This window comes from Acinonyx jubatus, chromosome E4 (genome assembly GCF_027475565.1).
Source record: "Acinonyx jubatus isolate Ajub_Pintada_27869175 chromosome E4, VMU_Ajub_asm_v1.0, whole genome shotgun sequence".
In the NCBI taxonomy this organism is placed as follows: Eukaryota; Metazoa; Chordata; class Mammalia; order Carnivora; family Felidae; genus Acinonyx; species Acinonyx jubatus.
Genome location: NC_069395.1, coordinates 51,217,052 through 51,242,284, shown reverse-complemented (window position 1 = coordinate 51,242,284; position 25,233 = coordinate 51,217,052). Strand labels below are relative to the sequence as shown.

General features: G+C 47.3%; 1 protein-coding gene across 2 annotated transcripts in view; it reads right to left on the bottom strand.

The window, feature by feature from the left end:
* TNR (tenascin R) overlaps positions 1 to 25,233 on the bottom strand; it is a 405,370-nt gene that overhangs the window by 34,073 nt on the left and 346,064 nt on the right. For both annotated transcript variants that reach the window (XM_027074262.2, XM_027074263.2), the window contains 7 exons: positions 20,634 to 20,819; positions 8,031 to 8,120; positions 6,661 to 6,924; positions 5,760 to 6,029; positions 4,497 to 4,616; positions 3,409 to 3,555; positions 579 to 698 (listed from right to left, as the gene is read on the bottom strand). In XM_027074262.2, the coding sequence (XP_026930063.1) occupies positions 579 to 698; positions 3,409 to 3,555; positions 4,497 to 4,616; positions 5,760 to 6,029; positions 6,661 to 6,924; positions 8,031 to 8,120; positions 20,634 to 20,819 (1,197 nt within the window). The remainder of the gene's footprint in view (positions 1 to 578; positions 699 to 3,408; positions 3,556 to 4,496; positions 4,617 to 5,759; positions 6,030 to 6,660; positions 6,925 to 8,030; positions 8,121 to 20,633; positions 20,820 to 25,233) is intronic.

The following is a 25,233-nucleotide window of genomic DNA, read 5'->3' as shown; positions in this document are numbered from 1 at the left end:
CAACACTATTTTGCTTTGGGCTTCTCTATTCAACTTCAAATAATGTAAGGTGAACAAGCATGGTAAGAAGACATTGAAACTCAAGATTTCATGCTGGATCAACCTTTTGGGTTGGATATGGGTAGACAAGACTAAAGCAACAGGAGTTTGCTAGGCCTGGATCCTTTGTCACCTGTTTCCACGTATTATCTGCTCTGTGCATGGTGCTTTAGTGGTTTTCTCGCTCTGTAAATATCTAGAAAAGTCTGCGTTCCAGCCCATAGCATTTGGGGCCATGTCTTAGCTCAGTTCTGAGCTTTGTCTTCCAAGTGCTATTGCTCTGTTTTTTGTATTTGCCTTTGTTTATGTGCCCTCCTTGTACATTTCAGATTCGGCCCTTCTGCATTCCCATAGTTGGTACTGTTTGCAGAGTTTGGGGACATCTTGAGAGCTTGAGAGTAAAAGTAAAGCAGGAAAACTTCTAATATGTTCCTCAGCTTGATAAAATGTCCTTTAAAAAACAAAAACTGTCATACTAGCCTTCAGCCCCAGTCCCCACCCTTCCCACCTGCCTGATGCACAGGCCTGTAGACATTCACCTGCAAAGTGTGTGAGAACAATGACATAGTTCTCCACTTCACCCACTGGTGCCTTCCACTGCAGTAGGGCTTCTGTTGGAGTGATGTTGGTGGCGATCAGATCCACAGGGTTGTCCATGGCTGAAATGGAACCGGAGAATATCAGGTGAACGTAGGAGGCACTGCAGCGAACTATCTCCTGCAGCTTCACCCATCACGCACGTCTGCGGCTGTGCCATACAAAATGATGAAGTGAGTGGAGACCTCTTTCCTTTCTCCCCTTCTGATCTCCTCCTCTTCTCCCCTTCGTCCTTCCTCCCAAGTACCCAGTTTTGCCCTGATTGGTCTCGGGTCTTCCTTTTAAGGTATTCATTAACTTCTTACATACGGAGCACTGTCAGGTGCTATGGGGGATTCTGAGGTATGGCTGTTGTGCTTTAGACATTTAAACGTAGAGGGAGAAACTCAGAACATATAGGAATTGTTATATTCCTTTAGTTAATGAGACAATTTGTTTCCCAGGCTATTTGCACTTTCACAAATACAAGGGGCATGCTTTGTGGAACGATCTCTGTTGATGAACTTTGGAAAGTATGGTGGGAGTTCCATGAAGTCAAGGAGTAGCCTCAGTGCCTGGAGCTTACAAGGTACACAATAAATGCTCGTGGAATGACTGAATGGGACTCAGGTTGCCTCTAAAGCCACATATGATGATTGCTTTACCACAAACTTCCTCTGTATTGAGTTCTGGGTATCCTTTTTGTGGCATAGAGTCAAGGGGATTCTTCCAGGCTAAAGGCCAGTGGTGCCTGTTGGGGGGAACAGAGTTTGCTCATCATGGGACCATGTGCCTATTCTTATTTGCCCATGTTCTATGCATATGTTTCTTACTATGCTTCCCTTCCATAAGGTTGGGATTTATTTTAGAAATGGAGGTTAGTAGAATAGTTTAAGTATCAACTCAACCCAAGTATCATGTAATTTACTTCTGGGGACCAAGATGTGCTGTTGACCCCTAACTGCAGGTTTCTATAGCTTGCCCGTATTCCTCATTTGAAAGCAACAACTGTGAACTTTTGTTCAGTTTTAATATCTCAACTGCATCCATCATCTGTGTCTTCAGCAAGTTCTTCCAATGCAACCTTATGAGAAGAGACAAAGAGGAAAAGTCTTGGGAGACTACAGTTAGCTTGATCCCTCTGAGATTAAGCGTGAGATCCTAAAGGAGTACTCATTTCTCCCAATTGCAAAATCATAGACCTTACATTAAAACAACAAGATAAGACATTTTTGTGGGTCATCTGGTTGTCGGGAGTTCCCAATAGCTCTGCTTGAACCTAAAGGAGGGTGGTTTGGGTTGGTGCACTACTGAATATCCTGCTTTACAGATACTTGCTGCTTATAACCACAAACCCAAGATGAGGTGTTTTGACCCAAGTTGCTGCTTTCTTTCACCCTAGGGGGTAGGAGGCTCTTGAAATTCATTTTCTTGTTCTCAAAGAGAAACAGCCTAATTTCTTTCCTATGAATTTCTAAGGCTTTCAGGAAGGTGAGAGGGGGGCTTCTTTTGACTCATTGGGCATCACTTTGGGTCAATATTTCTTGATGCTTTAATGGTCACAGATAATTTGATGGAAAGGAAATATTGGACCAAAAATATTGCTGGGTTATCTGTAGTCACAGGCCTGTGAGGAGACTAGGGAAGATGAGAATACCCTGTGGTGTCTTAGAAGAATAATTTCTTGAGGTTCTGAACATTCTGAAGGAACGTTTCTAGGCCATTACTTTACAGATGTTTCTGGGCCTGTGAGAGTATCTACAAAAGCAGTGAGGAATTCCAAGTTACCTTTCCCTCGTTCAGGAAATGCCATTCTCTGAGGAAATTAAGCAGCCTCAGGAAAGCCGGCTGTTCTAACGAGGCAGGTTGGATGTTTTCCCATGTGCTGTGGGAATAATAGCTTCACTGGAAGATTAGATCTGGGGTCTGGGGACAGAAAACTTTGTCCCCTCTGGTGACTTCTACAGCAAATCTTTCCTAGTTCTGCATGGTGGGCTGACTGAGAAGGAGGAGCAGTGGAACTGTTGCGGGAGTCCTGTTCTCAGGTGCATCCAAAGGGCTCACTTTCCAAAGGAAGGCCACCACCTTTTGAGCACAAAGCAATAGCAAATGCAGCCACTTGGTGGCTTCTGGCCACAGAGGATGAAGAGTTTCAGGACCCTATGGGTTATTACTGATATAATCAACTTTTCCTTCTCTGAGGTAAAATTTACTTGACTGAGTCTTTTAAAAAATTAAATGTGAGGGACGCCTGGGGGAGCTCAGTCAGTTGGGCGTCTGACTTCGGCTCAGGTCTGATCTCACCGTTCATGAATTTGAGCCCCGCATCGGGCTCTGTGCTGACAGCTCAGAGCCTGGAGCTTGCTTCAGATTCTGTGTGTGTCTCTCTCTCTGACCCTCCCCCCTCCTTTCACTCTCTCTCTCTCTCAAAAATAAGTAAACATTAAAAAAAATTTTCTTTTAATTAGATGTGATGATTCAGATGTCTGTTCTGGAATTCACTTTCATCATGTGTCTTTAAAAGGTCACCTTTCTTACTGGAAATTCCATGAAAATTTCTGACCCAAATCAATAAGGTCTAAACTTCCAGTATTAGGAATATCAGGGGGGAGAGAAATTGCAAATTGCTTTGCATAACACAGTGAGTCAGAGGGACACCCAAGAATGGAGCCTCTGAGCCCAGGACCAGTGCCCTCTATATTAGCCAGAACAACTCTACTGTTTGCCTCTTCTGTCTGTTGTGGGTCCTCAGCCAGCATCCTGACTTGGCTCATGACAGGGAGACATGCCTACCTGTGTGAATGAGGGTGCAGACGCGCTCACTCTCCTCTCTGCCCCGCACACTGTTGAGACTTATTTCATATTCAGTGGCTGGATACAACTTGGTGATGGTGAATTCTGTCACCGTGTTGGGCACCACTGAGCTGTCCAGCCGTCCCACTAAGGAAGAGCAGAAGCCACTGTTAAAGTTCAGCAGATGCTTCAACACAGCTCATGGTATAGTCTATCTACATAGAAGCTTCTGGCAGCACTTTGTCATGAAGCACAGATGGGTGCAAAGCTTAGCGCTTGGTGGGGAAAGAAGAGAAGTGGTTCATGGACTGGGAATATTGGAGCTGGAGGAGAGCTTGTATGCTGGTCCCACCTCTTCATTTTATAGGTTCCTTGGAACAACAACAACAACAACAACAACAACAACAACAACAACAAAGTGGTTCATTTAGTTTTCTAACAAGCTGGTCTTCTTAAGGCAGTCTAACGGGCATGGACTGTGAAGAGGGGTCTATGCAGCCCGGAGACAGGGTAGTCTGGAAAACTCTCCCACCGCCTCCTTGGAAGTGGGCATGCCCTCTACTTTGTTAACAATGTGCCATGCACAGCAGGAACTGGCAGGGTAAAGGTCTGTGCCAACTTTTTCTGACTCCCGACTTGGCTGGAGTGGTAGAAATAGGACCACCATCACTGTGGCTCCCTCTAAGGCTCCATCTGGCTCAGCCGAGTCTTTAGGAATCCCCCAGGCTTCTAGTCTTGGACTAGTCTCTCGGGAAAGTGCACATGACCCTGGATCTTGGCAGATTTTTTGGGGGGGTTGTTTCTCACTAGACTGCCTAGATAATGGTGACCAGTTACCATGATTTGCTCTGCTGGTTGAGGGCCTGGTTTCTGGGTGAATATAGTCCAGCCGTGTGTGAGAGGAGTTGGTGAGTTCAGGGTTTCTTGCCTGCTCCTCCTTAACCCACTCTCATTGTGAAGGAGCGCGCTACAGAGAGGGGGAGAATGCGGGCAGGGGTGATATCCTCTGGGATATGTATTTCTCCCAGAGCAGTTGTCACTCAGCACCAAATCCCATCCATTTGTGAGAAATCAAGTGACTTTATTACCTTGTGTTGGCCGATACGATACTCGGTAGTAATCAAATGATGCAACAGGAGGGCTCCAGGAGACCATAACTGAGTCCTTGGTCACATTGCTAACTGTGATGTCTTTGGGGGGATCAATTCCTACAAGGACCCGTGTGTTTGTGGGAAAAAGACAGAAAAGCACAGTGTGAGAAAGCAATTCTTATCCTTGGTTTCTTGTGGACCAAAAGAGCTAATAGTGTCACAGGGACAGACAAGTCCTTTGTACTAGGGCATCCTTAAAGCCATGATTAGGCCCAAGTTTGAAATGAAAAGTCATAGGTATGGCTAAAGCCATGTTCATGGGGAATATTTTAACAACATTAGGTCGAACTGGCAAGCTCTGTGCTGTGCAGCAACTGTTAGCTGTGTCAAGGCCAACTGGAACTTTCCTTTAAGTTCATATGTTTTCTTTTGAACTGGGAGTAACATAGTCATTTTCCCTAGAGCAGCTTCTCTTAGACAAACCCAACTCTGTTTCTCTTAGTTTTTAGCAGCCACCTATGGTTCAGTTTGGAAAAACTGCCTATTGACTGTAGAGGGATTTCAGAGCACGAGTCCAGAACAAATCCACTTTCTGAAACTGTATTTCATTTGTACTGGGTACCTCATTTTTTTGACTACTGGAGGACTGCAGGGTCGAAACCAGCTGAGTGCTTAATGTACCTGTCCAGTTAGTGGGTTCTTGTCATTATATAGGAAACCATCCAAATACACATGTCCTCAGCCACATGCATACTCATATCTGGGATTACATTTGAGAATGATGAGATGAATTTGATCCAATAGTCTCACAGTGCCTATGTTTTCCAAACAACATGCAAACCAACCCCACTCTCTGAGTACCAGGTTCCTACATGGCCGCATGCTAGTGCTCGTCCCACATAATTTTGAGGAAGCATCATTTGTATGAGTGACCTTACTGAGCAGTCAAGAGATGGAGTTTCCTTTTGAAGGTTAACTCTCTTCAGGCTGGTAGTGTGAGAACCTCTGGACCAATGCATTCAAGCCCTGGCCTCCTCAAGACATTGAGTCTGTCCTCCCTTCCCAATGGAAGCTTCCCATCTTATACATTTTATGCAGCCCTGGAAGAGGTGGCTCTTTCAGAACAGCTCACAGACCCTCTCTAGCCAAGTGAGGCAGGCCCCTACTTCTTGGGTGTTTCTCTTTGTAAATGTCATTGACTTGTTAAAGACCTCTGTAGGAACCCCCTTCGCCACCTGCTGTCGAGCCCTCCCACCTCACCTGTGGTGATGGAGCCCACAATGGGTTCAGAGGTCACTGTGCCATGGACTGCCACCAGGTTCACGATGTACTCGGTGGCTGGCTGCAGACCCATCAGGACAGTGTGCCTCTTGGTAGCTTCCAGGGAGATCTCTGTCATCTCTTCCTCTTCATCCCGAGGGCTGTAGTTCAGAATGAGTCTGTCTGCTGGAGGGGATGGGTCACTCCAGGTTATGTTTACGCTGGAGGAGGTCACGTGAGAAAAGTGCAAATGGGAGATGGGGCGGAAGCCTGCAAAGCAGAGAAGATGATGGTTCTGAAACACACACGAGGTGGTGGGACCACTGGGCTAGGAGAGCCCTCTGACTGAAGGGATCTGCTTTCTTTATCAATTAGGAAGGATCTGCTTTCCTTATCAATTACGACTGTACCTTCACCTGCTGACTCAGAGCTTACAGCCCCTCACTCTCTAGTCCTGTCCATCTCCTTTCTCCAAGCCTTATACTGAAAAATGAATGCCCTCAGCAGGGTAACACCTCATAATACTTCTTCCTAATACTCACCCAGGATTTAAAATCTTTGTCCTGGGAGAAATTTAACATGATCCCATGGATCCTCTGAATGCCCACTGATTTAGTGCAGATGGGGAAAGATGAACAGAATCAATCCCTATGTCCAGGTTTTAGAAAACCAGATACAAATTTTCAGGCACGTAGGTAGCCTTTCTCCTCTCTCCCCTTTACTTCCAACCATTCCGTCTTGATGTATTTGTTAATTTCTCCTTGATCTCTTCTTTCTCTACCCACATTCCTCCTTCTCTAAACAAAATGGGGGCGTTGGAAGAGTAGGCTACTTAGATGACTTTCTCATACTAAGATCCATTGATCCCTGAGCCCAGCTAGGATGTCTGCTACCCTGGTACCTGTGAAGGCATCCACGGTGGATTCGAAGCTTTGCTGCCGACCCCTCTCAGCAGTGATTGAAATGATGTACTCTGCCCCAGGCTCTAGATCTGTCAGTGTGTATGAGGTTCTGTCCTTGGGCACAGTGACTTCTGAGGCGATCCCGGAGGACGGGGTAAAGGTAATTCGGTAGTGGTCAATGGGGCCGTTGGCCTTGGTCCAGATGAGGGAGATGGAGGTTTCCGAGGAGGCTGTCACCATGAGGTCTCGGGGACTATCGAGTTCTGTGGATCAACATAAGTGGCCTATTTTACACAAGTTCCATACAAGGGCCAGTATTTATTGGAATTGGACCTCCCTGTGGATTTCTAACCTATAAACAGGCCTGCTGACCATGAGGATTAGCTTGTCATTGCTGACAATTCTGTCACATTTTGTTAAGCACCTTCACTTTGAAAGATGGCCAAGGGCTTGGTATATAGATGGACAATCTGCATAAAGGTATTAATAGCTCCAACACCATAGGAATACATCCACCTCTGGGACATACCTCTGGGACAAAGCTGGCTGTTGATTATCAAGCTTTCCATATTCATTTTCTTCCAGCCTTTCTCAGCAATCCAACCAGGGTAAAATAGGAGCCACCATCAAGTAGGGATATGACATTCCTGGCAATAGTAGCTACCCCTGTTCCTGAGGCCATTGTGACTGATTTGGCCATGGGTGTACAGGTAATTAGGTTTGATAACTCCAGGGGACCTGTGCCCTTGTGGTTCTCTTAGAGAGGTTGTCTATGTCGGAATGAGCCTTGGAGCAGGGATTGGCTCAAAATCCCCACCCCATGCCAGCTGCCTGTACCTAAAGTTCCAGAGTGATTTTTGAAATTTACCCAGAATTTGGAAGCAAATATGCCAGATGCTGAGTGGCAAGGGTCTCAAGTGGAATTTTCCATTGCCCTTAGATTTAACGGGTTGTTTCCAAGTCTAAACCTTTATCCCTATGACCTTTCTGAGGGCTTCTGTCATCCATGGTGAGGGACATCACATTCTGCCTGCTCTGAGGTATTATATTAGAAAGACTTGCTATGACACCAACTGATTTCGAATTTTCCACCTCTGGGGGCAGCCCACCAGACCATGGGAGACCATGCACAGATCTGTGGGGAAGTGAGTGAGAATATCCTGCATATTGATAGCAGAGGTTAGGCACAGAGATCAACGATCTGCAGGTAGATGTTGTTCCTAGGCTGATAACTGTCATCCAGGGACCTGTTCATCAGGGGGCATTGCCTTCTGACCGGCCCTTGCCAGGACAAGCAAGCCGCACGCCTCCGTGGCTTCTCAGGCTTGCATGGCATCCTGGTCTGCTTCTGTAGCAGAGTCCTACTCACCAGTCCTGGCATTCATGGTGGCTGGTACACTTTGCTGTGAATTCATGACAGCGGATATTCCAACTCCATACTCCGTGCCAGGCACCAAATCTGTCGGTAGATGCAGAAACAGACATTATTCTGTGTGTGTGTCAGTGGTGGGGAAGGCAGAGAGGAGGGAAGCAAATAAGCTTAGATTCCTGTACAGATCTTATGTTTAGTCCTTCCTGAATCTCCTCCTAATTTTACCTAGTAGGAAATCCCAATTTCAACATTTAGGAAATCCATACCAAGTCAACAGGATGAAGTGCTCCATGCAGCTTCCTTCTTGCTGCTGGTCTCGTCGGGAAGGCAGCAAGGCTGCCCTTGTTAGTGACCTTCAGAAATGTGCTCTCCGTTGGAAGGTCTTCCAAAGGTCCTTAGAGTCTCAAGTTGGTTACGGCTGGTGAAGGGAGTTCTTGTATAAGTTGTGAATTGGAGGAGGCATTGTATGGATATGGGCCTTTAAAGCATTTCTTTTTTTTTAAATTTTTTTTAATGTTCATTTATTTTTGAGAGAGAGACAGAGCATGGGGGTGGGGGGAGGGGCAGAGAGAGAGAGGGAGACATAGAATCTGAAGCAGGCTCCAAGCTCTGAGCTGTCAGCACAGAACCCAACTCAGGGCTCGAGCCCAACGCAGGGCTCGAACCCACAAACCGTGAGATCATGACCTGAGCCAAAGTTGGATGTTTAATCGACTGAGCCACCCAGGTGCCCCTAAAGCATTTCTCGAATGCTGTGAGCATCAATCTGCACCTTTTATAGATAGGGATTGAAACCGTATGGGGACTCCGGGATCCCTTCTAGGGAGCAACACTGGATGAATAGGCTACCAGGCCTTTAACATAGGGGCAGGCAGAAGCCTTGCTGCTGTGGGCTCCCTACCAAGGTTGTTAATTCAGATGCCAGGGTATTTAAAATTATGGATTCAATCTTAATCTTAGATTTGACTTCCAGGGGACTCTGGGAAGATGGAAAAAACACAAAAACTGTCCAACTAAAGGATATAAACTTTTCTGGGGAAATCCTTTGGGGGATTAATACAAAGTATCACCGGGCGCCTCCCAGGATACCTGCAATTATCTGGGGTGTCTCCCTACTGTCTCCCATATTCATTTTCAGACTAACTGGCTTGACCGGTGTATTAATATCCTATTGCCATTGTAATATATTACCACAATATCGTGGCTCAAACCAACACAAGTCTATTATTTTATAGTTCAGCATCAGCAGGTCTGAAGTCTAAATGTTTCAGCAGGGTTGCAGCCTCTGGAGGCTCTGGGGGAGAAATCGTTTTTTTGCCTTTCCCACCTTCTAGAGGCTTCCTGCCTCCCTTGGCTTGTGGTTCCTTAATCCATCTTCAAAGCCAACAGCATAGCATTTTCATATCTGTTTTTCTTTCTGACCTCTGTGTCCCTTGCCCCATCTTCTACTCTGATTCTGATCTCCCTGTATCTCTCTTATAAGAACCCTTGTTCTTATATTGGCCCCACCGAGATAACCTAATCACACCTACAATTTCCTTTTTGTCATGTAGGTTGACAGAGTCACATGCTCCTGGGATTAGAATGTAGACATCTTTAGGGACCATTATTCTAGCATCAAACTAGCACAAACTCACCCTCATTTACTAGAAGTGGGATTGTAGAAAAATACAAAAAGATCAAATTATCACCTGTGGCGTCCCCCATGATGAGCCTGAGTCCTTCTGGTAGGCATTTTGGGGGGGGGGGCAATCTGTGTGGGGCCACAAGAGCCATGGCTGATGATCATGTTATTCTACATTTATATAACATTTGTTCTTTTCAAAATACCTGGATGTGTTTTGACCCTCAGCACAACCTTGTGAGGATGGTGGGATGGGGAGTCTTTTCTCCATCTGCATTAGTTTCTTGTGGCCGCCATGACAAATGATGACAAGGGGTGGCTTACAACAACAGAAATGTAATCTACCACAGTTCTAGAGTCTAGAGGGCCCAAAACAAGGTGCTGGGGGGGGGGGCAGTGCTCCTTCCCAAGGGGGAACTAAGGGGAACATCTTTTCTTGCCTCTTCCAGCTTTAGGTGGTTGCTGCCCATGTTGGGCATTCTGCTCCAGGCTCTGCCTCATAGTGTCTCAGTCTGCTCGGGTTGCTATCACAAACTGCCACGGGCTGGGTGGTTTAAACCACATTTATTTCTCATAGTTCTGGAGACTGAGAAGTCCAAGATCAAGGCACCAACAGATTTGACATTGGGAGAGACCTCACTTCCTGGTTCATAGATGGCCATCACCTCGCTGTGTTTCCATTCAGTGGAAGGAACAAGAGAACTCTCTGGGGTCTCTTTTACAAGGGCACCAGTCCCATTCATGAGGGCTACTTGCTCATGACCTAATCACCTCCCAAAGTCCCTATCTGCTAATATCACACTGGGAACGAGGTTTCCAACACATGACTTTTGGGGGGACACAAAACATTCAGTCTGTAACACGTGGCATTCTCCCTGTGTGTCTGTGTCTTCTCCCCTTCTTATGAAGGCACTTTGCACATTGGATTTAGGGCCCACCCTAATCTGTTATGACCTCATTTTAATTTGGTTCCCTCTGTAAAGACCCTATTTCCAAATAAGGTCGTATTCACAGGTTCCAGTTAGACATGGACTGGGGGTGGGGGGTGGGGGATGGGGAGGGGGGACACCATTCAAACCAGTACACCATCAAATTATGAAAAGAAACTAAGGCAAAGAGTAAGTGTATGGCCAGCTGGAGAGGACACTCAGACTTCTGGCCTCAGGGATTCGGGACTTTTAGGAGAACTGGAATGTCCCACCCCTCCCCCAATGTCGTCCCTTCCCCTGAGCAGCTGTGACTTCCCCGGCTTCCTGAGGTAATAGGAATGACTTTGACAGGAAATGCATTGAGCAACCTTTCCTTAACAAATGGTTTGGTTTAATGAAGGAGAACGCTGCATGGTAGCCAGAGGGCTGTGCATCCCCTTGTCAGTAGAGCTTTAGTCCAGCCCAAAGCAATAAATGTCCCCATGCTTGAGTAAGACAGTACCTGCCAAGCCTTACCAACCAGGCTCCCTTGAAGGAGTGTATGAGAGCCAGCCCTCTTTTCCCTTTCTCAGACCAGCTCCAGCCCACTTCTTAACCCTTCATTCTTTCTTCCTCTGAAGTGTCGACACCAGTGGAGGTAAAGTTTGAAGAGTGACAGACTTTGAGGTCTGCCAAACTTATGTTACCATTCATTCTCTGCCACTTTCTACCTGCGTCACTTTGATACTTAGTATCTTTGAGCTTCAGTTTCTGTAGAATGGGAAACCTGGTGGTATTCCTCTCGAACGGTGGCCGTGAGGATTAAGTGTAGGACGGTGCCTGGCCCATGGCAATAGTAGCTGGTTTTATTATTACCTCACTCGGAGAACTATTCCAGGACCTTGAGTCCTTTTTTGTGTGTCCCAGGTAGGTAGAGGCTAGTCCTGGGCACACCTGTTGTCAGTTTGCTGGGGCTTAGCCTGTTAGCTCTGATGAAACAAGTGATTCTGGAAGTCCAGCTGTCAGCGAGGAGCTGGCCCCTGGCTGGGAGGAGTATCTGCTGCTAGATTGAGTGGGTGATTGCGACGCCCCCGGAAACGTTGGAAGCACACATCTATCTCCGTCAATATGTTCGGCGAGTCCCAGGTACATCCTTGGTTGCAGAAATTAGGTTACCTTTGGAACATAAACTACTTTTCTTAGGCATCTGATTGAAACCTTCAATTGCCTATAATGAAGTAGAAATTCTCTGACGTAGATGAAGGGTGACAGATCGAGGGAGTCAGACAGAAATTACATGTTGCCGAACGGATCTAACATGTAACGTTTTCATCTGAGTTTCTTATTTATGAAGCTTAAATGAAATGTTCAATAATTTACAACGGAATCGTCTTTTCCCAGAAAAACTGCAGAGCAGAATTTAAAGTACTCTCGTCCCAGGCTTTCTGTCTAGGGGATGGGAAAGTGGGACTCGTTTGTAGGTTCCTGCCTGCTGCTTTCTTTTGATTTTCTGCAGCTTTCTTCCTGTGCTACAAGTGAATTGTTGCTCTTTGCCAGCAGGTAAAATACAGTTCTGCTGGAAAAGAAAATGTGTATCCGAGGCATATCCAGCACACTTACACATCAGGACTCTGCGGACTCCTAGGGATTTCTCACTTTTTAAAGACCCCATTGCTCTCTATCAATGCTCTCTTTATCTTTCCATCCACCTCCTGAAAATGGTGGCATTTGAATGGCTCTGTTCCCTTTTCTTCACAACAGCTCAGAAAATTCATCCCATGGGAAACCACCACTCTCCATGCCTTTGTTTGGCTTGGAGGTTGATGCTTTTCTCAACTCTTTCACTGCATACCCATTCTTCGCTGAACTCCCAAAGGCATGAAGTTCATTCACTCACCAAACATTATTGAGGGCCTCCTCTGTGCCAGGCACAGGGTTGGGTACTGGGGATATCAGGGTGAGCCGAATGGACATCACCCTTGCCCTCAGTGATATAAAAGAAATCCGTACTGAAGGAGGAAAGTATTTATTGAGCACCCACAATACATTAAGCACTGAGCTTCATGCAGTGGAGAATCTAGAAGAACAATGAAAAAGAAAGGGAGGGAAGAAATGAGGCCTAAAAATTAAGGCAAGTTTTTTGAGGGTCTGATGGTCAAGAGTACTCCTACTAGCTGTAGGTTCTGAGAGATTTGTACCTGTTACCTCACTTAATCCCCCTGCGGCTCTGCTGGGAAGGCATTACTGATGAGCAAAAAGAGGCTCCGAGAAGTCCATTCCTTGACTAAGGTCATAAAGCTAATATACAATAAAACTGGCTTTGGAACTCAAGTCCTTTGTTTTTTCCTGCCATGTCCTAGCATGGTCCCTGTCCCTATGAGAGGAGGGTCCCTATCCTCCAGAGGAGTGGACTAGCTGATTGGAATTTCAGTAATTGGGCACTACACCGTGGGCTTGCTAACTAAGGAAACCATTTCAGAGGGCGGACAGGATCAGCATGCCTGTAGTGACCAAGGGAAGCTTTCTAGAAGAGGGACTTGAGTTGAACCTTGAAAGCTAGCCAAGATTAGGAAAGGTCGAGGGAAGGGGATATGGAATTCTCTGGTGGGCAGGATGGGGCACGCGAGCAGGAAGAGATTAATTAGGGCTGAAGAGCGAGAGGAATGAGCACATTGTCCCCTGCAGCACAAGGGCCGTGGGTGATGAACGTAGAATGACTCACTTCCCTCTGTTTAGGAAACCTATTCTTCCAGCCTCCTGCTGCTAGGAGGGAAGTCATGGGGAGAAGCAGACCCAAGAAGCTGAGATTGCTACCTCTTACCAGCAAAACCATGAATGACATCTGGGATCTGCAGGCTTGGTCGGGTTCAGGCAGATCCATAGAAATGGGGACCCTTTCCATCTCTAAATCCCTGGTCTCATCTCCTGAGTACTGTGAAGCTCAAGTCTACCAAACTGGGTGAGGGATTTGGTTGGCCCTAGTGCATTCACAGGACACCTGCTCTGAAAGGGAGGGGCAGATTGAGGACCCTGTGCCCAAGGAGTTTGCAGACCATCTCTCAGTTTTTACAACAATGATGTTATTATGTTGTTACTGTTAGTTTTCATGTTGGTCTCCTCACTAGACCCTTAGGTCTTGAGTTAAGGGATTTGACTTTTTTTTATATTTTAAAGTTTTTTAAATGTGTTTTTAATTTATTTTGAGAAAGGAAGAGAGAGAGAAAGAATGCACACATGTAAGCAAGGGAGGGGAAGAGAGAGAGGGAGAGAGAGAGAGAGAGAGAGAGAGAGAGAATTCCAAGCAGATTCTGTGCTGTCACTGTAGAGCCCTACGTGGGGCTGGATCCCATGACCGTGAGATTATGATCTGAGCCGAAATCATGAGTCAAGTGCTTAACTGACTGACCCACCCAGGTGCCTCTTGACTTTTTATATTTTAATTCAGAATGTAGCATAGTGGAAGAAATATGTGATGCATGCAAGCAGCATAGCAAGGGTGACAGGAATGCTGGAAAGACTTATGAGGGCATATCTGAACTGGGTTTTGAAGGATCCGAGGTATCTGGGCCGAGAAAGGGCATTGCGGGCAGAACGAATAACACAGGCAACAGCCGATCTGGTAAAATAACTCACGAAAACCAGGGATCTAATGGAGGGCCCCTCATAAGGAAGAGTTCCAACAGTGGAATTTGGGTACTAGAGATTTATAGATGGGAAATAATTGGAGAGAGACAGAGGATCTCCCGGGAACCTCTGAAATCACAGCAGATGGGCAACATCTACTTTTTACTGTCATGGAGGTCTAAGCTCCCAGGCTCCCCATCCTTATCATCTTGGGTTACGGTGGATGCTTCTCCAGGGTTCCCTGAATGAATCAGGTTTTGGAGGACATCTACCAATTTTTTGAGTGTGGACGACGTTCAAGCATCAAGAGAAGCAGTCAATCCCATGCTGACTTTAAGGGAAAGTATGACCCTGCAAACCTATATTAAAAAATAATAATACTAACGAATATTCTAGAATGCAGCTCTCTTGTTGCCAGTGAGATTAATGATAAACATGGCCCATCACCCCCTGTCCTGCAGGAACATCGTATCTCTGCGTCTTTACTGTAAATAGGCGCTCCCTGCTGAAGAAGCCAAAGCAGAAGACGAAAAGTTCCCACCTGGCTTTCTCCTGGTTCCTTTGCCCCAGTCCTTTAACACAAATAAGGGCACAGACGCCCTTATGTGCCAGCTCTGTGAGGAGGAAAGCTGTGGAAGCTTCTGGCCATTCCCCCCTCTCCTCCATGTGGGTCTCTACAGCCCACTCCCCACTTTCTGGCCCCCCTGGCAGCACCTTGTTCAGAGGGTGCCTTACCAGAGTGGCCACTTGGGGTCGCTGTGACTTCACCTGAAGGAGGCTGAGAACCATCTGGCCTGGGCCACAGGCCTATTGCCCAACTCCTCCTCAGAAGAGCCTGCCTGGCATTGAAGGTCTGGCCCTGGGTCTGGTGTTTGTGCCCTGGCACATCAGGGAGTGCAGACAGGGTGAAGTGAACATCAAGTGCCTTGGTCAGCACTGTTTTGCCAGCTGGACTTCTCAGGGAGTCTCGGGTTTCTTCACGGAAAATCCTCCTGTGGACATACACACGGACCTCTGCACCTTCGGGAGCCCACCCTCTCACCACCAGACCCCGTGGGAGCCTGGGGAGGAAAATGTGGGTTTGGGGAGAGGCGTCTGTTCCAAGCCCCCAGAAACCAGCGGCCTCCAAGGTGGCAACTCCCAGACCCAAGTCGTGACGTCAGCCTTGTGCGTGAGTGAATGTATCGTGTGTGGCAGCTGTAGGTCTTTGTCTCCTTGCAATCTTGTGTCGTACCGTGATGTCTGTAGGAATCTTCAAGGCCCTGGGTTTCCTAAGCCCGGGTGCTGATTTTTCTGGTTAGCAGCGTGTGGCCTGGGGGTAGAGTTGCTCAGGGCTGTGATGAACTGGCTCTGGGGGCCTGGGTTTGAGCCCAGCGCTCACAGGGCCATAGGGGCCAGCTCCTTTAACCTTTCTCTTGGCCACGGGGCTCCTCAAGTGTGGGCTCCTGTTCATGCGGGAGCACCAGGCAGAAGAGTGTGGACGGCTGAGGACGAACCCCTCTCCCTTCCTGGCAAAACCCTGCAGCCACAGGCCTCTGATGACAGATATAGAGGAGTCACCTCAGACACAGAGCGGTGTTTATCATTTGCATTGGGTGGAGGCAGGGTTTTGTGACCGAATTCCAGTCAAGGAATGAGAATCTCCTTCTTTTCCCGCCGTCTCCCACATTTTCTGTCTTCCCTTCCTCCTTCCAGAGTTTTCTTTAGGGTTTATGGTTTCTCATTGCTGCCCAGAAAACAGTGGTGCGCGTCCTTGGTAAGTGCTGCCTGTCTAACCGAGAGGTACCTTGATGCGCCTGTGAAATACATAACTGTCAGCACCCCTTTGGGACTCCAGGTATGGTACACAGGCCAAGCACACATCATCCCGGCTGAGAGGCTGAGCCTAAAAAACTGATCATTAAGGACACAGAAACCACCAGAGCAGAGGAAAAAAATCATTGCAGACACTGAGTCTGTTGTTCAGAAACAAGTTCATACTCCAGAGGGAATTCACTGGGCATTGCCTGTGGAGAATAATGGAAAAGAAATGTCTGGCATTTTGTGCCCGGGCCTGGCCTCTGTGTTGCAAAGGGAGAGGCATGTGTGGGGGAAGGCTCTGCCAGGGGCCGCTTGCCGCGAGCCCTCTGCGTGACTCAGAGGCCCAGAGAGTCAGCCAGGGCCTGTGTCCCACAGCGCAGGGGTGATCGGTGGCTGTGAAGACGAGGGCTTCAGCAGGGAATAGCAAACACAGATGCCACGGGACGTCAGGGCTTAGAGTCAGCCGTGAGAAGAACGGGGGTGTGAACTTGTACTGGGGAGAGAGGCCAGGCTACTGTGCACCCAGTCTGAGCTTTGTGGGGATTAAAAACCATACCAGATCGAATGGCTGTTGAATGTTCACTATGAGCCCGTCTCCATCCCAGGTGCTTGTATACGCGGATATATATGATCTCATTTAACCCTCCCAACAACCCCGCGAGAAAGATGTGATGTCCTTCAGACCAGGGAACTGAAGCCTGGGAAATTGAAGAAATTTGCCCCAAATGCACATCCCTGAAGTCAGTCTCAAACCAAAGCGGGCAACTTCAGAAGCCATGCTCTGAATGAGCACCTCTCACAAGTCACCTGGGGGTCTTCTAGAACACAGATGCTGATTTGGTAGATGTGGTGGCGGGGGGAGAGGGCTGTAAAAGCTCCTGGGGTGACGACTTGTGGCTGGTGCCCACACCACACTGTGAGAAGCATGGTCTCCGCTCTGTGCCACGCCCATTACAGGAAGTCCTAAACCGTTAGCTCACTGACCTCCTCCCGCTCCTCCCCCTGCCCCCCTCATCTCTCACCATCATCATCCACATATGGAGTTTGCTATGTTAAAAATACTACTTTACATTCATTAAATATATGATCTCATTAAAGCCTCATCATGGCACAGTGACGTAAGCAATGTTATTCCCGTTTTACAGAAGACAAAACAGAGGCTTAGGCAGATTAAGTCAGTTGTCCCAAATCACACTGGAAGTGGTCGTGCCTGGATGCAGGATCCAAAGTCCTGGCTCCTAACATGTTCCACAGAACAAAGCATTCAAATAAACCTGGGGCAAGAGGCAAAGGGACCTTGTGCTAAGAGTCTCCATTATGATTTTTTTCTTTCTCTTTTGTATTTATTTTTATTTTTACTTTTTAAATTATTTTAATGAGAGAGGGAGTGTGGGAAGCGCAGAGGAAGAAGGAGAGAGAGAATCTTAAGCAGGCTCCACGCTCAGCACGGAGCCCAATGCGGGCGGGGCTCAATCTCTTGACCATGAGATCATGACCTGAATGAAAATCAAGAGTCAGATGCTCAAGTGACTGAGCCACTCAGGCACCCCTTCGGGGTCTTTTTTAAAAATGGAGATATAATTGACATATGACATTCTATTAGTTTCAGGTGTACAACATAACAATTCGATATTGGCATACGAACTGATAACCACGGTAAGTCTAGTTAACATCCATCACCACGAATAGTTATAATTTTTTTTCTAGTGATGAGAATTTTTAAGATCTACTTTCTTAGCAGCTTTCAAATATATGACAGAGTTTATTAACTACAGTCATCCCCATGACTTACTTATTTTATAGCTAGAAGTTTGTATCTTTGACCATTTTCACCCATTTTGCCCACCTCCCCTCCATCCGTTCTCTGTGACTATGTGCTCCGCAGTTGTTCTTGACTAGAAGGTAGGACATGTGGGGATGTGCAGAGTTGGAAGTTTCTACCTTCTCTTTCTGGCCAGGGAGGAATTGCCTCAGGTGAGCCCGAAATGCCCTTCCCACCTGTGGCCAGGGTCATGCTTTATACGTGCAAATAAACAACTTGTTTGGAATGAGAAAACAAAACAAAACAAAACTCAGGCCTTGGAGGCTGAAAAACTTTCCTTTTTAGTGTCCAAGTTGGGGGGTGAGGGAAAAAACACAAGTATCTAGAGCTGGGATCAAACTTCTGCCTCATTTTGCCTTCCCTCCTTTCAAGTCCGTCCTTCTCTTCCCCCAGATACCACAGGAAGAGAGCCAACAACCCTTGTAATTTGCATCTCAGCAAGTACAGACATACTTGATTTCCTTACATGCCTATAATTCCTTCTTAAATCACATAAAGCTATTTGCTTTTATAAATCTCCCCAGCAGCAAGCTCCCTGGGATAATTACGTGGAATATATATTTACAGTTTTATTTCATAAGCTCGACTCCAACCAAAAAATGGACCTCGCTAAGCCCACTCCTCAATAATAATTTCTCCGTTCCTTATAAGTCTACAGCATTTACATTTTGACTGTCCTTTACTTTTAAGTTCTTTAGTACAAGCAGCTATGAGATGGAAGGCTTTTGACAAGTGTCAGAAGAGCTGCCTTGGAGCCACAGCTGTGCCTCTTGGGAGCTCTGCGAGCGTGGGCAAGTTTCCAGACTCTCTGGGCCTCAGTTTCCTCATCCAGAAAATGGGGATGGTGACATCTGTCACGAGGTTATGGTGAAGAGTAAATAAGCTATAACTATGGGGAGTTGCCTGGAATAGGATAGATGATCAATGAATGTAGAATCTTCTTTCCCAGGCCTGGGAAATAATAACTAGGACATGACTGGATGCCTCTCTATCTCTCTCAGGATTTTATGGCGTATCCTCCATCTGAACAACTAGCCATCGTTTTTGTAAATTGCTAATTGCCAAATCAGCCTGCGGCTCTAGGCAAGGGAGGGGGTGCTGCACTTGGACTCAGTTCCCTCCTGCATCATTTCAGTTTTTTTGTTTTGCTTAATCTTTGTGAATGTCTCCTTCTCTCTGTGGAGGCCTTTACACCAGCTGGCGTGTTCCTGCTATGTTTAATTCACCCCCATTAACCTGCTTGGTCAGCAGATCTTTCCATCTCCTTGCTGTGCTTTGAGGAGTGCGTCTGTCTGGAAAAAGCATTTATTATATTTACTTTAACTGGCCTCATTTTGCAAGGCGGTCTGGGATTTCGGTTCGGGAGGAAAACAGCTTTGATTATACTGCCCTTGTTTACTGTATGCACTCTTTGCTATGTATCCCTTATCTACTAAGATGGCAAGTGCTTTTGCAGGAAGCCAAGACACAAGTTAAATAAAGTCTCGGTGAGCTCACTGGTAGCCCCTGGGTGGCCGCTTTGCACAGTCTCCTTCACCTGAAAACCATGCCCCACATTTCCAGTCATCTACCTTTCAGTGCAGTCCAGTGGGCAGGTTTTCCTGGATGGGTGTGTCTAAGGTCCCGGGAGGAGCACTGGCTACGGCCCACATCCCCAGGGGGACAGGGAGTGCTCCCCAGCCAAGTGTCATGGTGATCTAGGGTGCTGACTTAGTCCACACTGTCATCCTCTCGCCCTCTGATTGCGGCATAGCTCCCTGACCAGTCTCTGCCTCTGGCCTTGCCCTCCTCCCACCCACTGTCCACACAGCAGCTACATCTATGTAGTCATTGTATCACCTTATTTAAAATCCCTCCATGACTCCCCATTGCCCTCAAGAATAAACTCAAACTCTTTATGGGGTGTATAGCATGACTACACTCTCCCCGTCTCGAACTGGTCTCTTGCACTCTATGCCCCAGTCATAGTGAATGTTAGCTCTTTTCTTTCTTCCCTTCCTTCCTTCCTTCCTTCCTTCCTTCCTTCCTTCCTTCCTTCCCTTCCCTTCCTCCCTCCTTTTTCTTCTTCCTTCCTTCCTTCCTTCCTTCCTTCCTTCCTTCCTTCCTTCCATCTATCCGTCACTTACCTTGGACTTAGACACTTTGCTGGAGTCAATAGTGAGCAAAACCCAGTTGGTCCCCATTCACAGAGCTTTAGATCCAGGGTGGAGACCAACAACAGAATAATGACACCCACAGGATATAATGATAACCTGAGCAGCACTGTGAGGATAGTGGTCACCAGTGAGAGGAGGCAGCAGGACTGGATAACCTGATCTCACCTGGGGACCATGCAGGCTCCCCAGGAAGTGACAAGTGAACCAAGAGGTAAAAGGGAGGCATACATAACCGGGTGAAGAGGATGGTGGGAGAGCCTGACAGATGGTGGGAACAGCATGTCCCAAGCCCTGTGGCAGCAGGGAAAAGGTGTTTGAGGAACTGTCGGACGCAGACCTGTGGTCCTGGAGCACAGGGAGCACCAGGGCACATGGGAGGGCGAGGAGACAGGAGAAGACTGTGGGGAAACCAGGCAGGGCATGTGGGCCACGTGAAGAGGTCAGGAGAGAACGTGTGAAGGCTACCTGCGGTGGTCTGTACGAGACTTGTAGTAGATTTGGCCAAGTGACAGAAGACAATGGAGGGCAGGAGATGTGTGACAGGGACTTGAGAGAGTAAATGAGTGGGATCTGAGGATGGCAGGGTGGAGCTGGGTGCACTGGGAGGAGAGCCATGAGGGTGTGGCGTTAGGAACCGATGTGCCCCCAGAGCCAGGGTGTACTCACCTGTGAGGGTGGCTCTGGTGGTTGGACCGATACTCTTGGGGACCAGCATCTCGTGGTACTGCTCACCCGCGAGGGTGCTGTATACGACCTTGTACTCCTGGACCTCTGCTTCACTGTTGTCCCACTCCAGATCAAGGCTGGTGGCCGTGTGGGAGCCAACCCGCAGGTTCTTGGGGGCGTCAATCTCTAAAAAGAGTCAGACATCACCAAAATTTGCGTTTGTCACGCATCTCGAACTTTAACACGCTTTGGGGCGAGAGCCCGTAGCTCCTGACCCTCTGCTTCACGGTTTGAGTCAACCCCAGGGCTGGTCTTGAGCTTTTGGCCTGCCAGGTGAGCCACAGCAGATTCTATGGGCAGTTTGGAGAATTGTACTTGGGAGTTAGATATCAACACACTTTACGCTTGCCTCATTTCCATTCAGGGAATGTTCTAGAATATTTCCTGAATGGTGGTAGTGGTATTCTAGAAATTTATTTTTGAGACAGAGAGAGACAGAGCATGAACAGGGGAGGGGCAGAGAGAGAGGGAGACACAGAATCTGAAACGGGCTCCAGGCTCTGAGCTGTCAGCACAGAGCCCGATGCGGGGCTCGAACTCACGGACTGTGAGATCATGACCTGAGCCGAAGTCGGACACTTAACCGACCAAGCCATCCGTCTCTCTCTGTCTCAAAAATAAATAAACGTTAAAAAAATTATTAGAAATTTAAAAATGAACCAGTTATCATAAGCTTGACACACTAAGTGAGGGAAAAACCGCAGGAGGAAAAAAAATCAGAGATGGCTTCCAAGTGATTATGACAGAATAGAGTAATAGCAAATTTGGCCACCAAGCTCAAAGGAGACAGTTGATTGCAAGACTTTGAAGTATAAGCTGTCTTCCCTGGGTTTACCTGCGTAGATACTGATGAAAGGTTTGTAGGAAATTAAGTATACACCTAGGGGGTGTCATGTAGTGGAAAGAATATAGGATTTGGGGTTAGGCCTCTGAGCCCAGCTCTACCATAGTTAAGTCTTTGGTCATGTGAGGTGTCACTGGGCCTTAATGGCCACATCTGTAAAATGGGCTAATAACACCAATATTTCAAGTTGTCCTACAGATAGGACAGTGCATGTGACATGCGTAGCATGGTACCTGGTGCAAAAACAGGTGCCTAAACCCTGGGAGGACCTCCTGTTGCCTCTGAAGTTCGTCCTGAGTTCCAACAACATGGCGCCCCCAATGCTTGCTCTCTGGAGTTCCAAAGACTCCTCTGCAAAGGGAGACCACCAGCACACAATCTCTCCCACAATCCTAGGCGGCTGATTCTCTCTCCCGGGAGACTGGTCATCTCCTCAGGCTAATTTAGGCAGAAACAACACAAACAACTTGCAGGGTAAGAGGTCATGAAAACTGCCCCTTTAAAAAGTTCTCAATAAGTCTTGTCTTTGAGACTTGAATTTCACTTTGAAGTGGACCAGCTCTTTGTTCTGAGAAAACCTCCAGCAGACTTCTAATTTGCAAATGCCAGGCAAGTATATACCAATTGTTCTTGGGGAAGACAGAGCGCTGTGAATCAATCTGAGTGCAGCTGCTCCAGAGTGAGAAGTGTTCTGTTTAGTGATGTAAATTAGGTGAATCTTTTAGCAGATTTATGTCTCTGCAGCTTATTTTTTCTGAGGAATGTTTCCTTACTCAATGTGGAGCTGGCATGCTGGATTCTGTGCGTTCTTGACATGCTGGGTGTGTTATTTCTCTAGCCTTGGGATGGAGAGAGGAGCTTGGAGAGAGGGGCATATGGGAAGAACATGCTGGATCCTGTGCCCCGAAATCTCACGCAGGAGCAGAGGCTGCGATAAAGGACCCAACCGGGTGTGGGGTGTAAGGCCTGAATGGACCCGGAGCAAAGAGAAGTTAGAGGTCAGGTTGAGTCCTATACTTACCTACTGCTCTTCACGACTAAAAATCCCAGACCTTGAAAACTATGCTTTTTATTTTCTGGAATTTTTTGGCCTTAGAACCTATGCACTGTGGATAGGGGGCAGTGTTTTCCCTGAAGGAACCAGACACTTTCCACATCAGCGATGCCAAAAGAGGTCAATTCTGGGAATAAGGGCTTGAGAATGTTGTAGTAGGCAGTTAGTTAGGTTCTTACAGGATGCTTGGAGGCCAGCAAAGGGGAAGTCATGGCCAACTGGGAGAAAGTCAGAGGCTGCCCTGACCTGAACCACAAGAAAGGGAATTAAACCAGACAGGCTCAAGATGGCTGACAAAGTAGGCCAAAGTTCACGTTATTCCTTCATTATACTACATTGCCATACTCAAATCTTTTCCTAAGGGTGCCATGACAGGAAACCCCTGACCAAATAAGGAAGAAAAAGTGCATATAACCCACATTCCTGAAGACACCACCCTGCTTCCAAGAAATCCCTGCCTCAAGTAATGAATATTCCATTCCCTTGTTAACAACTGTCAATAAAAGACGGAAACCCAAGCCCCAGTGGGCACAGCTCTCCCTTGAGCTCTCCTGCTCTCACATCTAGAGAGTGTACTTTTGCTTTAATAAACTTTCCTTCATCCATTTTGAGATTATTTTTGTGACTGGTGTAAGAAAGTGGTCTAGTTTCATTCTTCTGCATGTTGCTGTCCAGTTCTCCCAGCACCATTTGCTAAAGAGACTGTTTTTTCTCCATTGGATATTCTTTCCTGCTTTGTCAAAGATTAGTTGGCCATACTTTTGTGGGTCTAATTCTGGAGTCTCTATTCTATTCCATTGGTCTATGTGTCTGTTTTTGTGCCAATACCATGCTGTCTATACACAATGGAATACTACATGGCAATGAGAAAGAATGAAATATGGCCTTTTGTAGCAACATGGATGGAAATGGAGAGTGTTATGCTAAGTGAAATAAGTCATGCAGAGAAAGACAGATACCATATGTTTTCACTCTTATGTGGATCCTGAGAAACTTACCAGGAGAGCAAGGGGGAGGGGAAGGAAAAAGAGGGAGGGAGCCAAAACATAAGAGACTCTTAAAAACTGAGAACAAACGGAGGGTTGATGGAGGGTGGGAGGGAGGGGAGTGTGGGTGGTGGGTATTGAGGAGGGCACCTTTGGGGATGAGCACTGGGTGGTGTATGGAAACCAATTTGACAATAAATTTCATATTAAAAAATAAATAAATAAACTTTCCTGCTTGTACTGCTCATCCGCTGTGTTGTGTCTGTCCTTGAATCCTTTCTCATGGCGAGACCAAGAGCCCCTGGCAGCGACAGCTTTTGGACGGGCTGGGTCAAGGCTTCAGGGCCTGAAGTCTCCCTAGTCCACCCCGCAACAGGAGGGGGTCTTAGGAATGGGGTGGAATGAAATGGTTTGCTCCCCTGGGTCTTGAAGCCCGATCTCTCTCTAGGGGGGACAACTCAAGGGCTCCCCTGTAGGTACGAGCTGGTCTGGTATCTGCAACAGGTCAGCAAGCCAGGGGAAGGCAAAGGCAGGTGTCCAGGGTGGCCCTGTTGAGGGGCTTGGGGGCTGTGGACATCTAGTCCCTAAAACATAAAATTAGCTCACGCCTTTCTCCTGCTGAAAAATTGCCTGTTGCTTCCTATTACAAACTCCTAATCATCCCGCAGGGCTCTGTGCTTCTCAGACATCATCTTGCATCACTTCTACCCTAATTGCCTGTGCTCCAGTTGTGCTGACGTTTTTTCTGCTCCTGAAACACATCAAACTTACTCCCACCTCAGGGCCTTTGCACTGCCTGCTACTTTTGACTGGCATGCTCTTCCCTGGATCCACACATGGCTTAGGTCACTTAGGTCTTGGTTAAAACTCCACTCCCTCAATGAGGCATTTCTGAACCACTCAATCCAATGTGGCCCTTCCTCTGTAGCATCCATTTTGCTTCTCAGCAAAATTCTTCTGCTTGAAGGATCCTGTGTGTTTCTTCTCCTCTTCCCCCGCTGGAATGTACCTCATGTGAACTGGGTTCTTATCTGTCTTGTTTATTCTGTAGCCTCAGTGCCTAGAACAGTGCTTGGCACCTGCTAGGTGTTCAATAGGCACATGTGAAGTGACTGAAAGTTCCGTTTTTGGTCTCGTCTGCCACCTCAAAGCCTTTTGAAAAGTCTTGTCAGAAGTTTCGACCGTGGGGCTGTGAGGGCGCTTGAGGCGAGGTGGTAGAGGGAAAAGTAGCTTTGACTGAAGGCAGCTGGTCTCTGCTGGGGTGGCGAATGCCATCCAGGCTGCACCTGCATGTGAGAGGATCCCCGCAGAATCGCTGCTGAGCAGGTCGGGTCTCCGACTGTTGTGACGTGGGCCTCTGTAGTCGTTTTTGGCATTGCCGCAGACTGGGGGGCTCAAACACCAGAAATGTGTTGTCTCACAGACTGGAAGTTCAAGATCAGGATGTTGGAAGGGTGGCTTCCTTCTGAGGGCTGTAGGGGAGAATCTGTTCTAGGCCTGTCTCTGCTCGCTGTCAATCTGAGGTGTCCCTTGGGCTTGTAGAAGAATCACCCCAATCTCTGTCATGTATCTTCACCTGGTGCTCTCTCTGGGTATGTGTCTGCCTCTGTGTCCAAATTTCCCCTTTTTATAAGGACACGGTCATATTGGATTCGG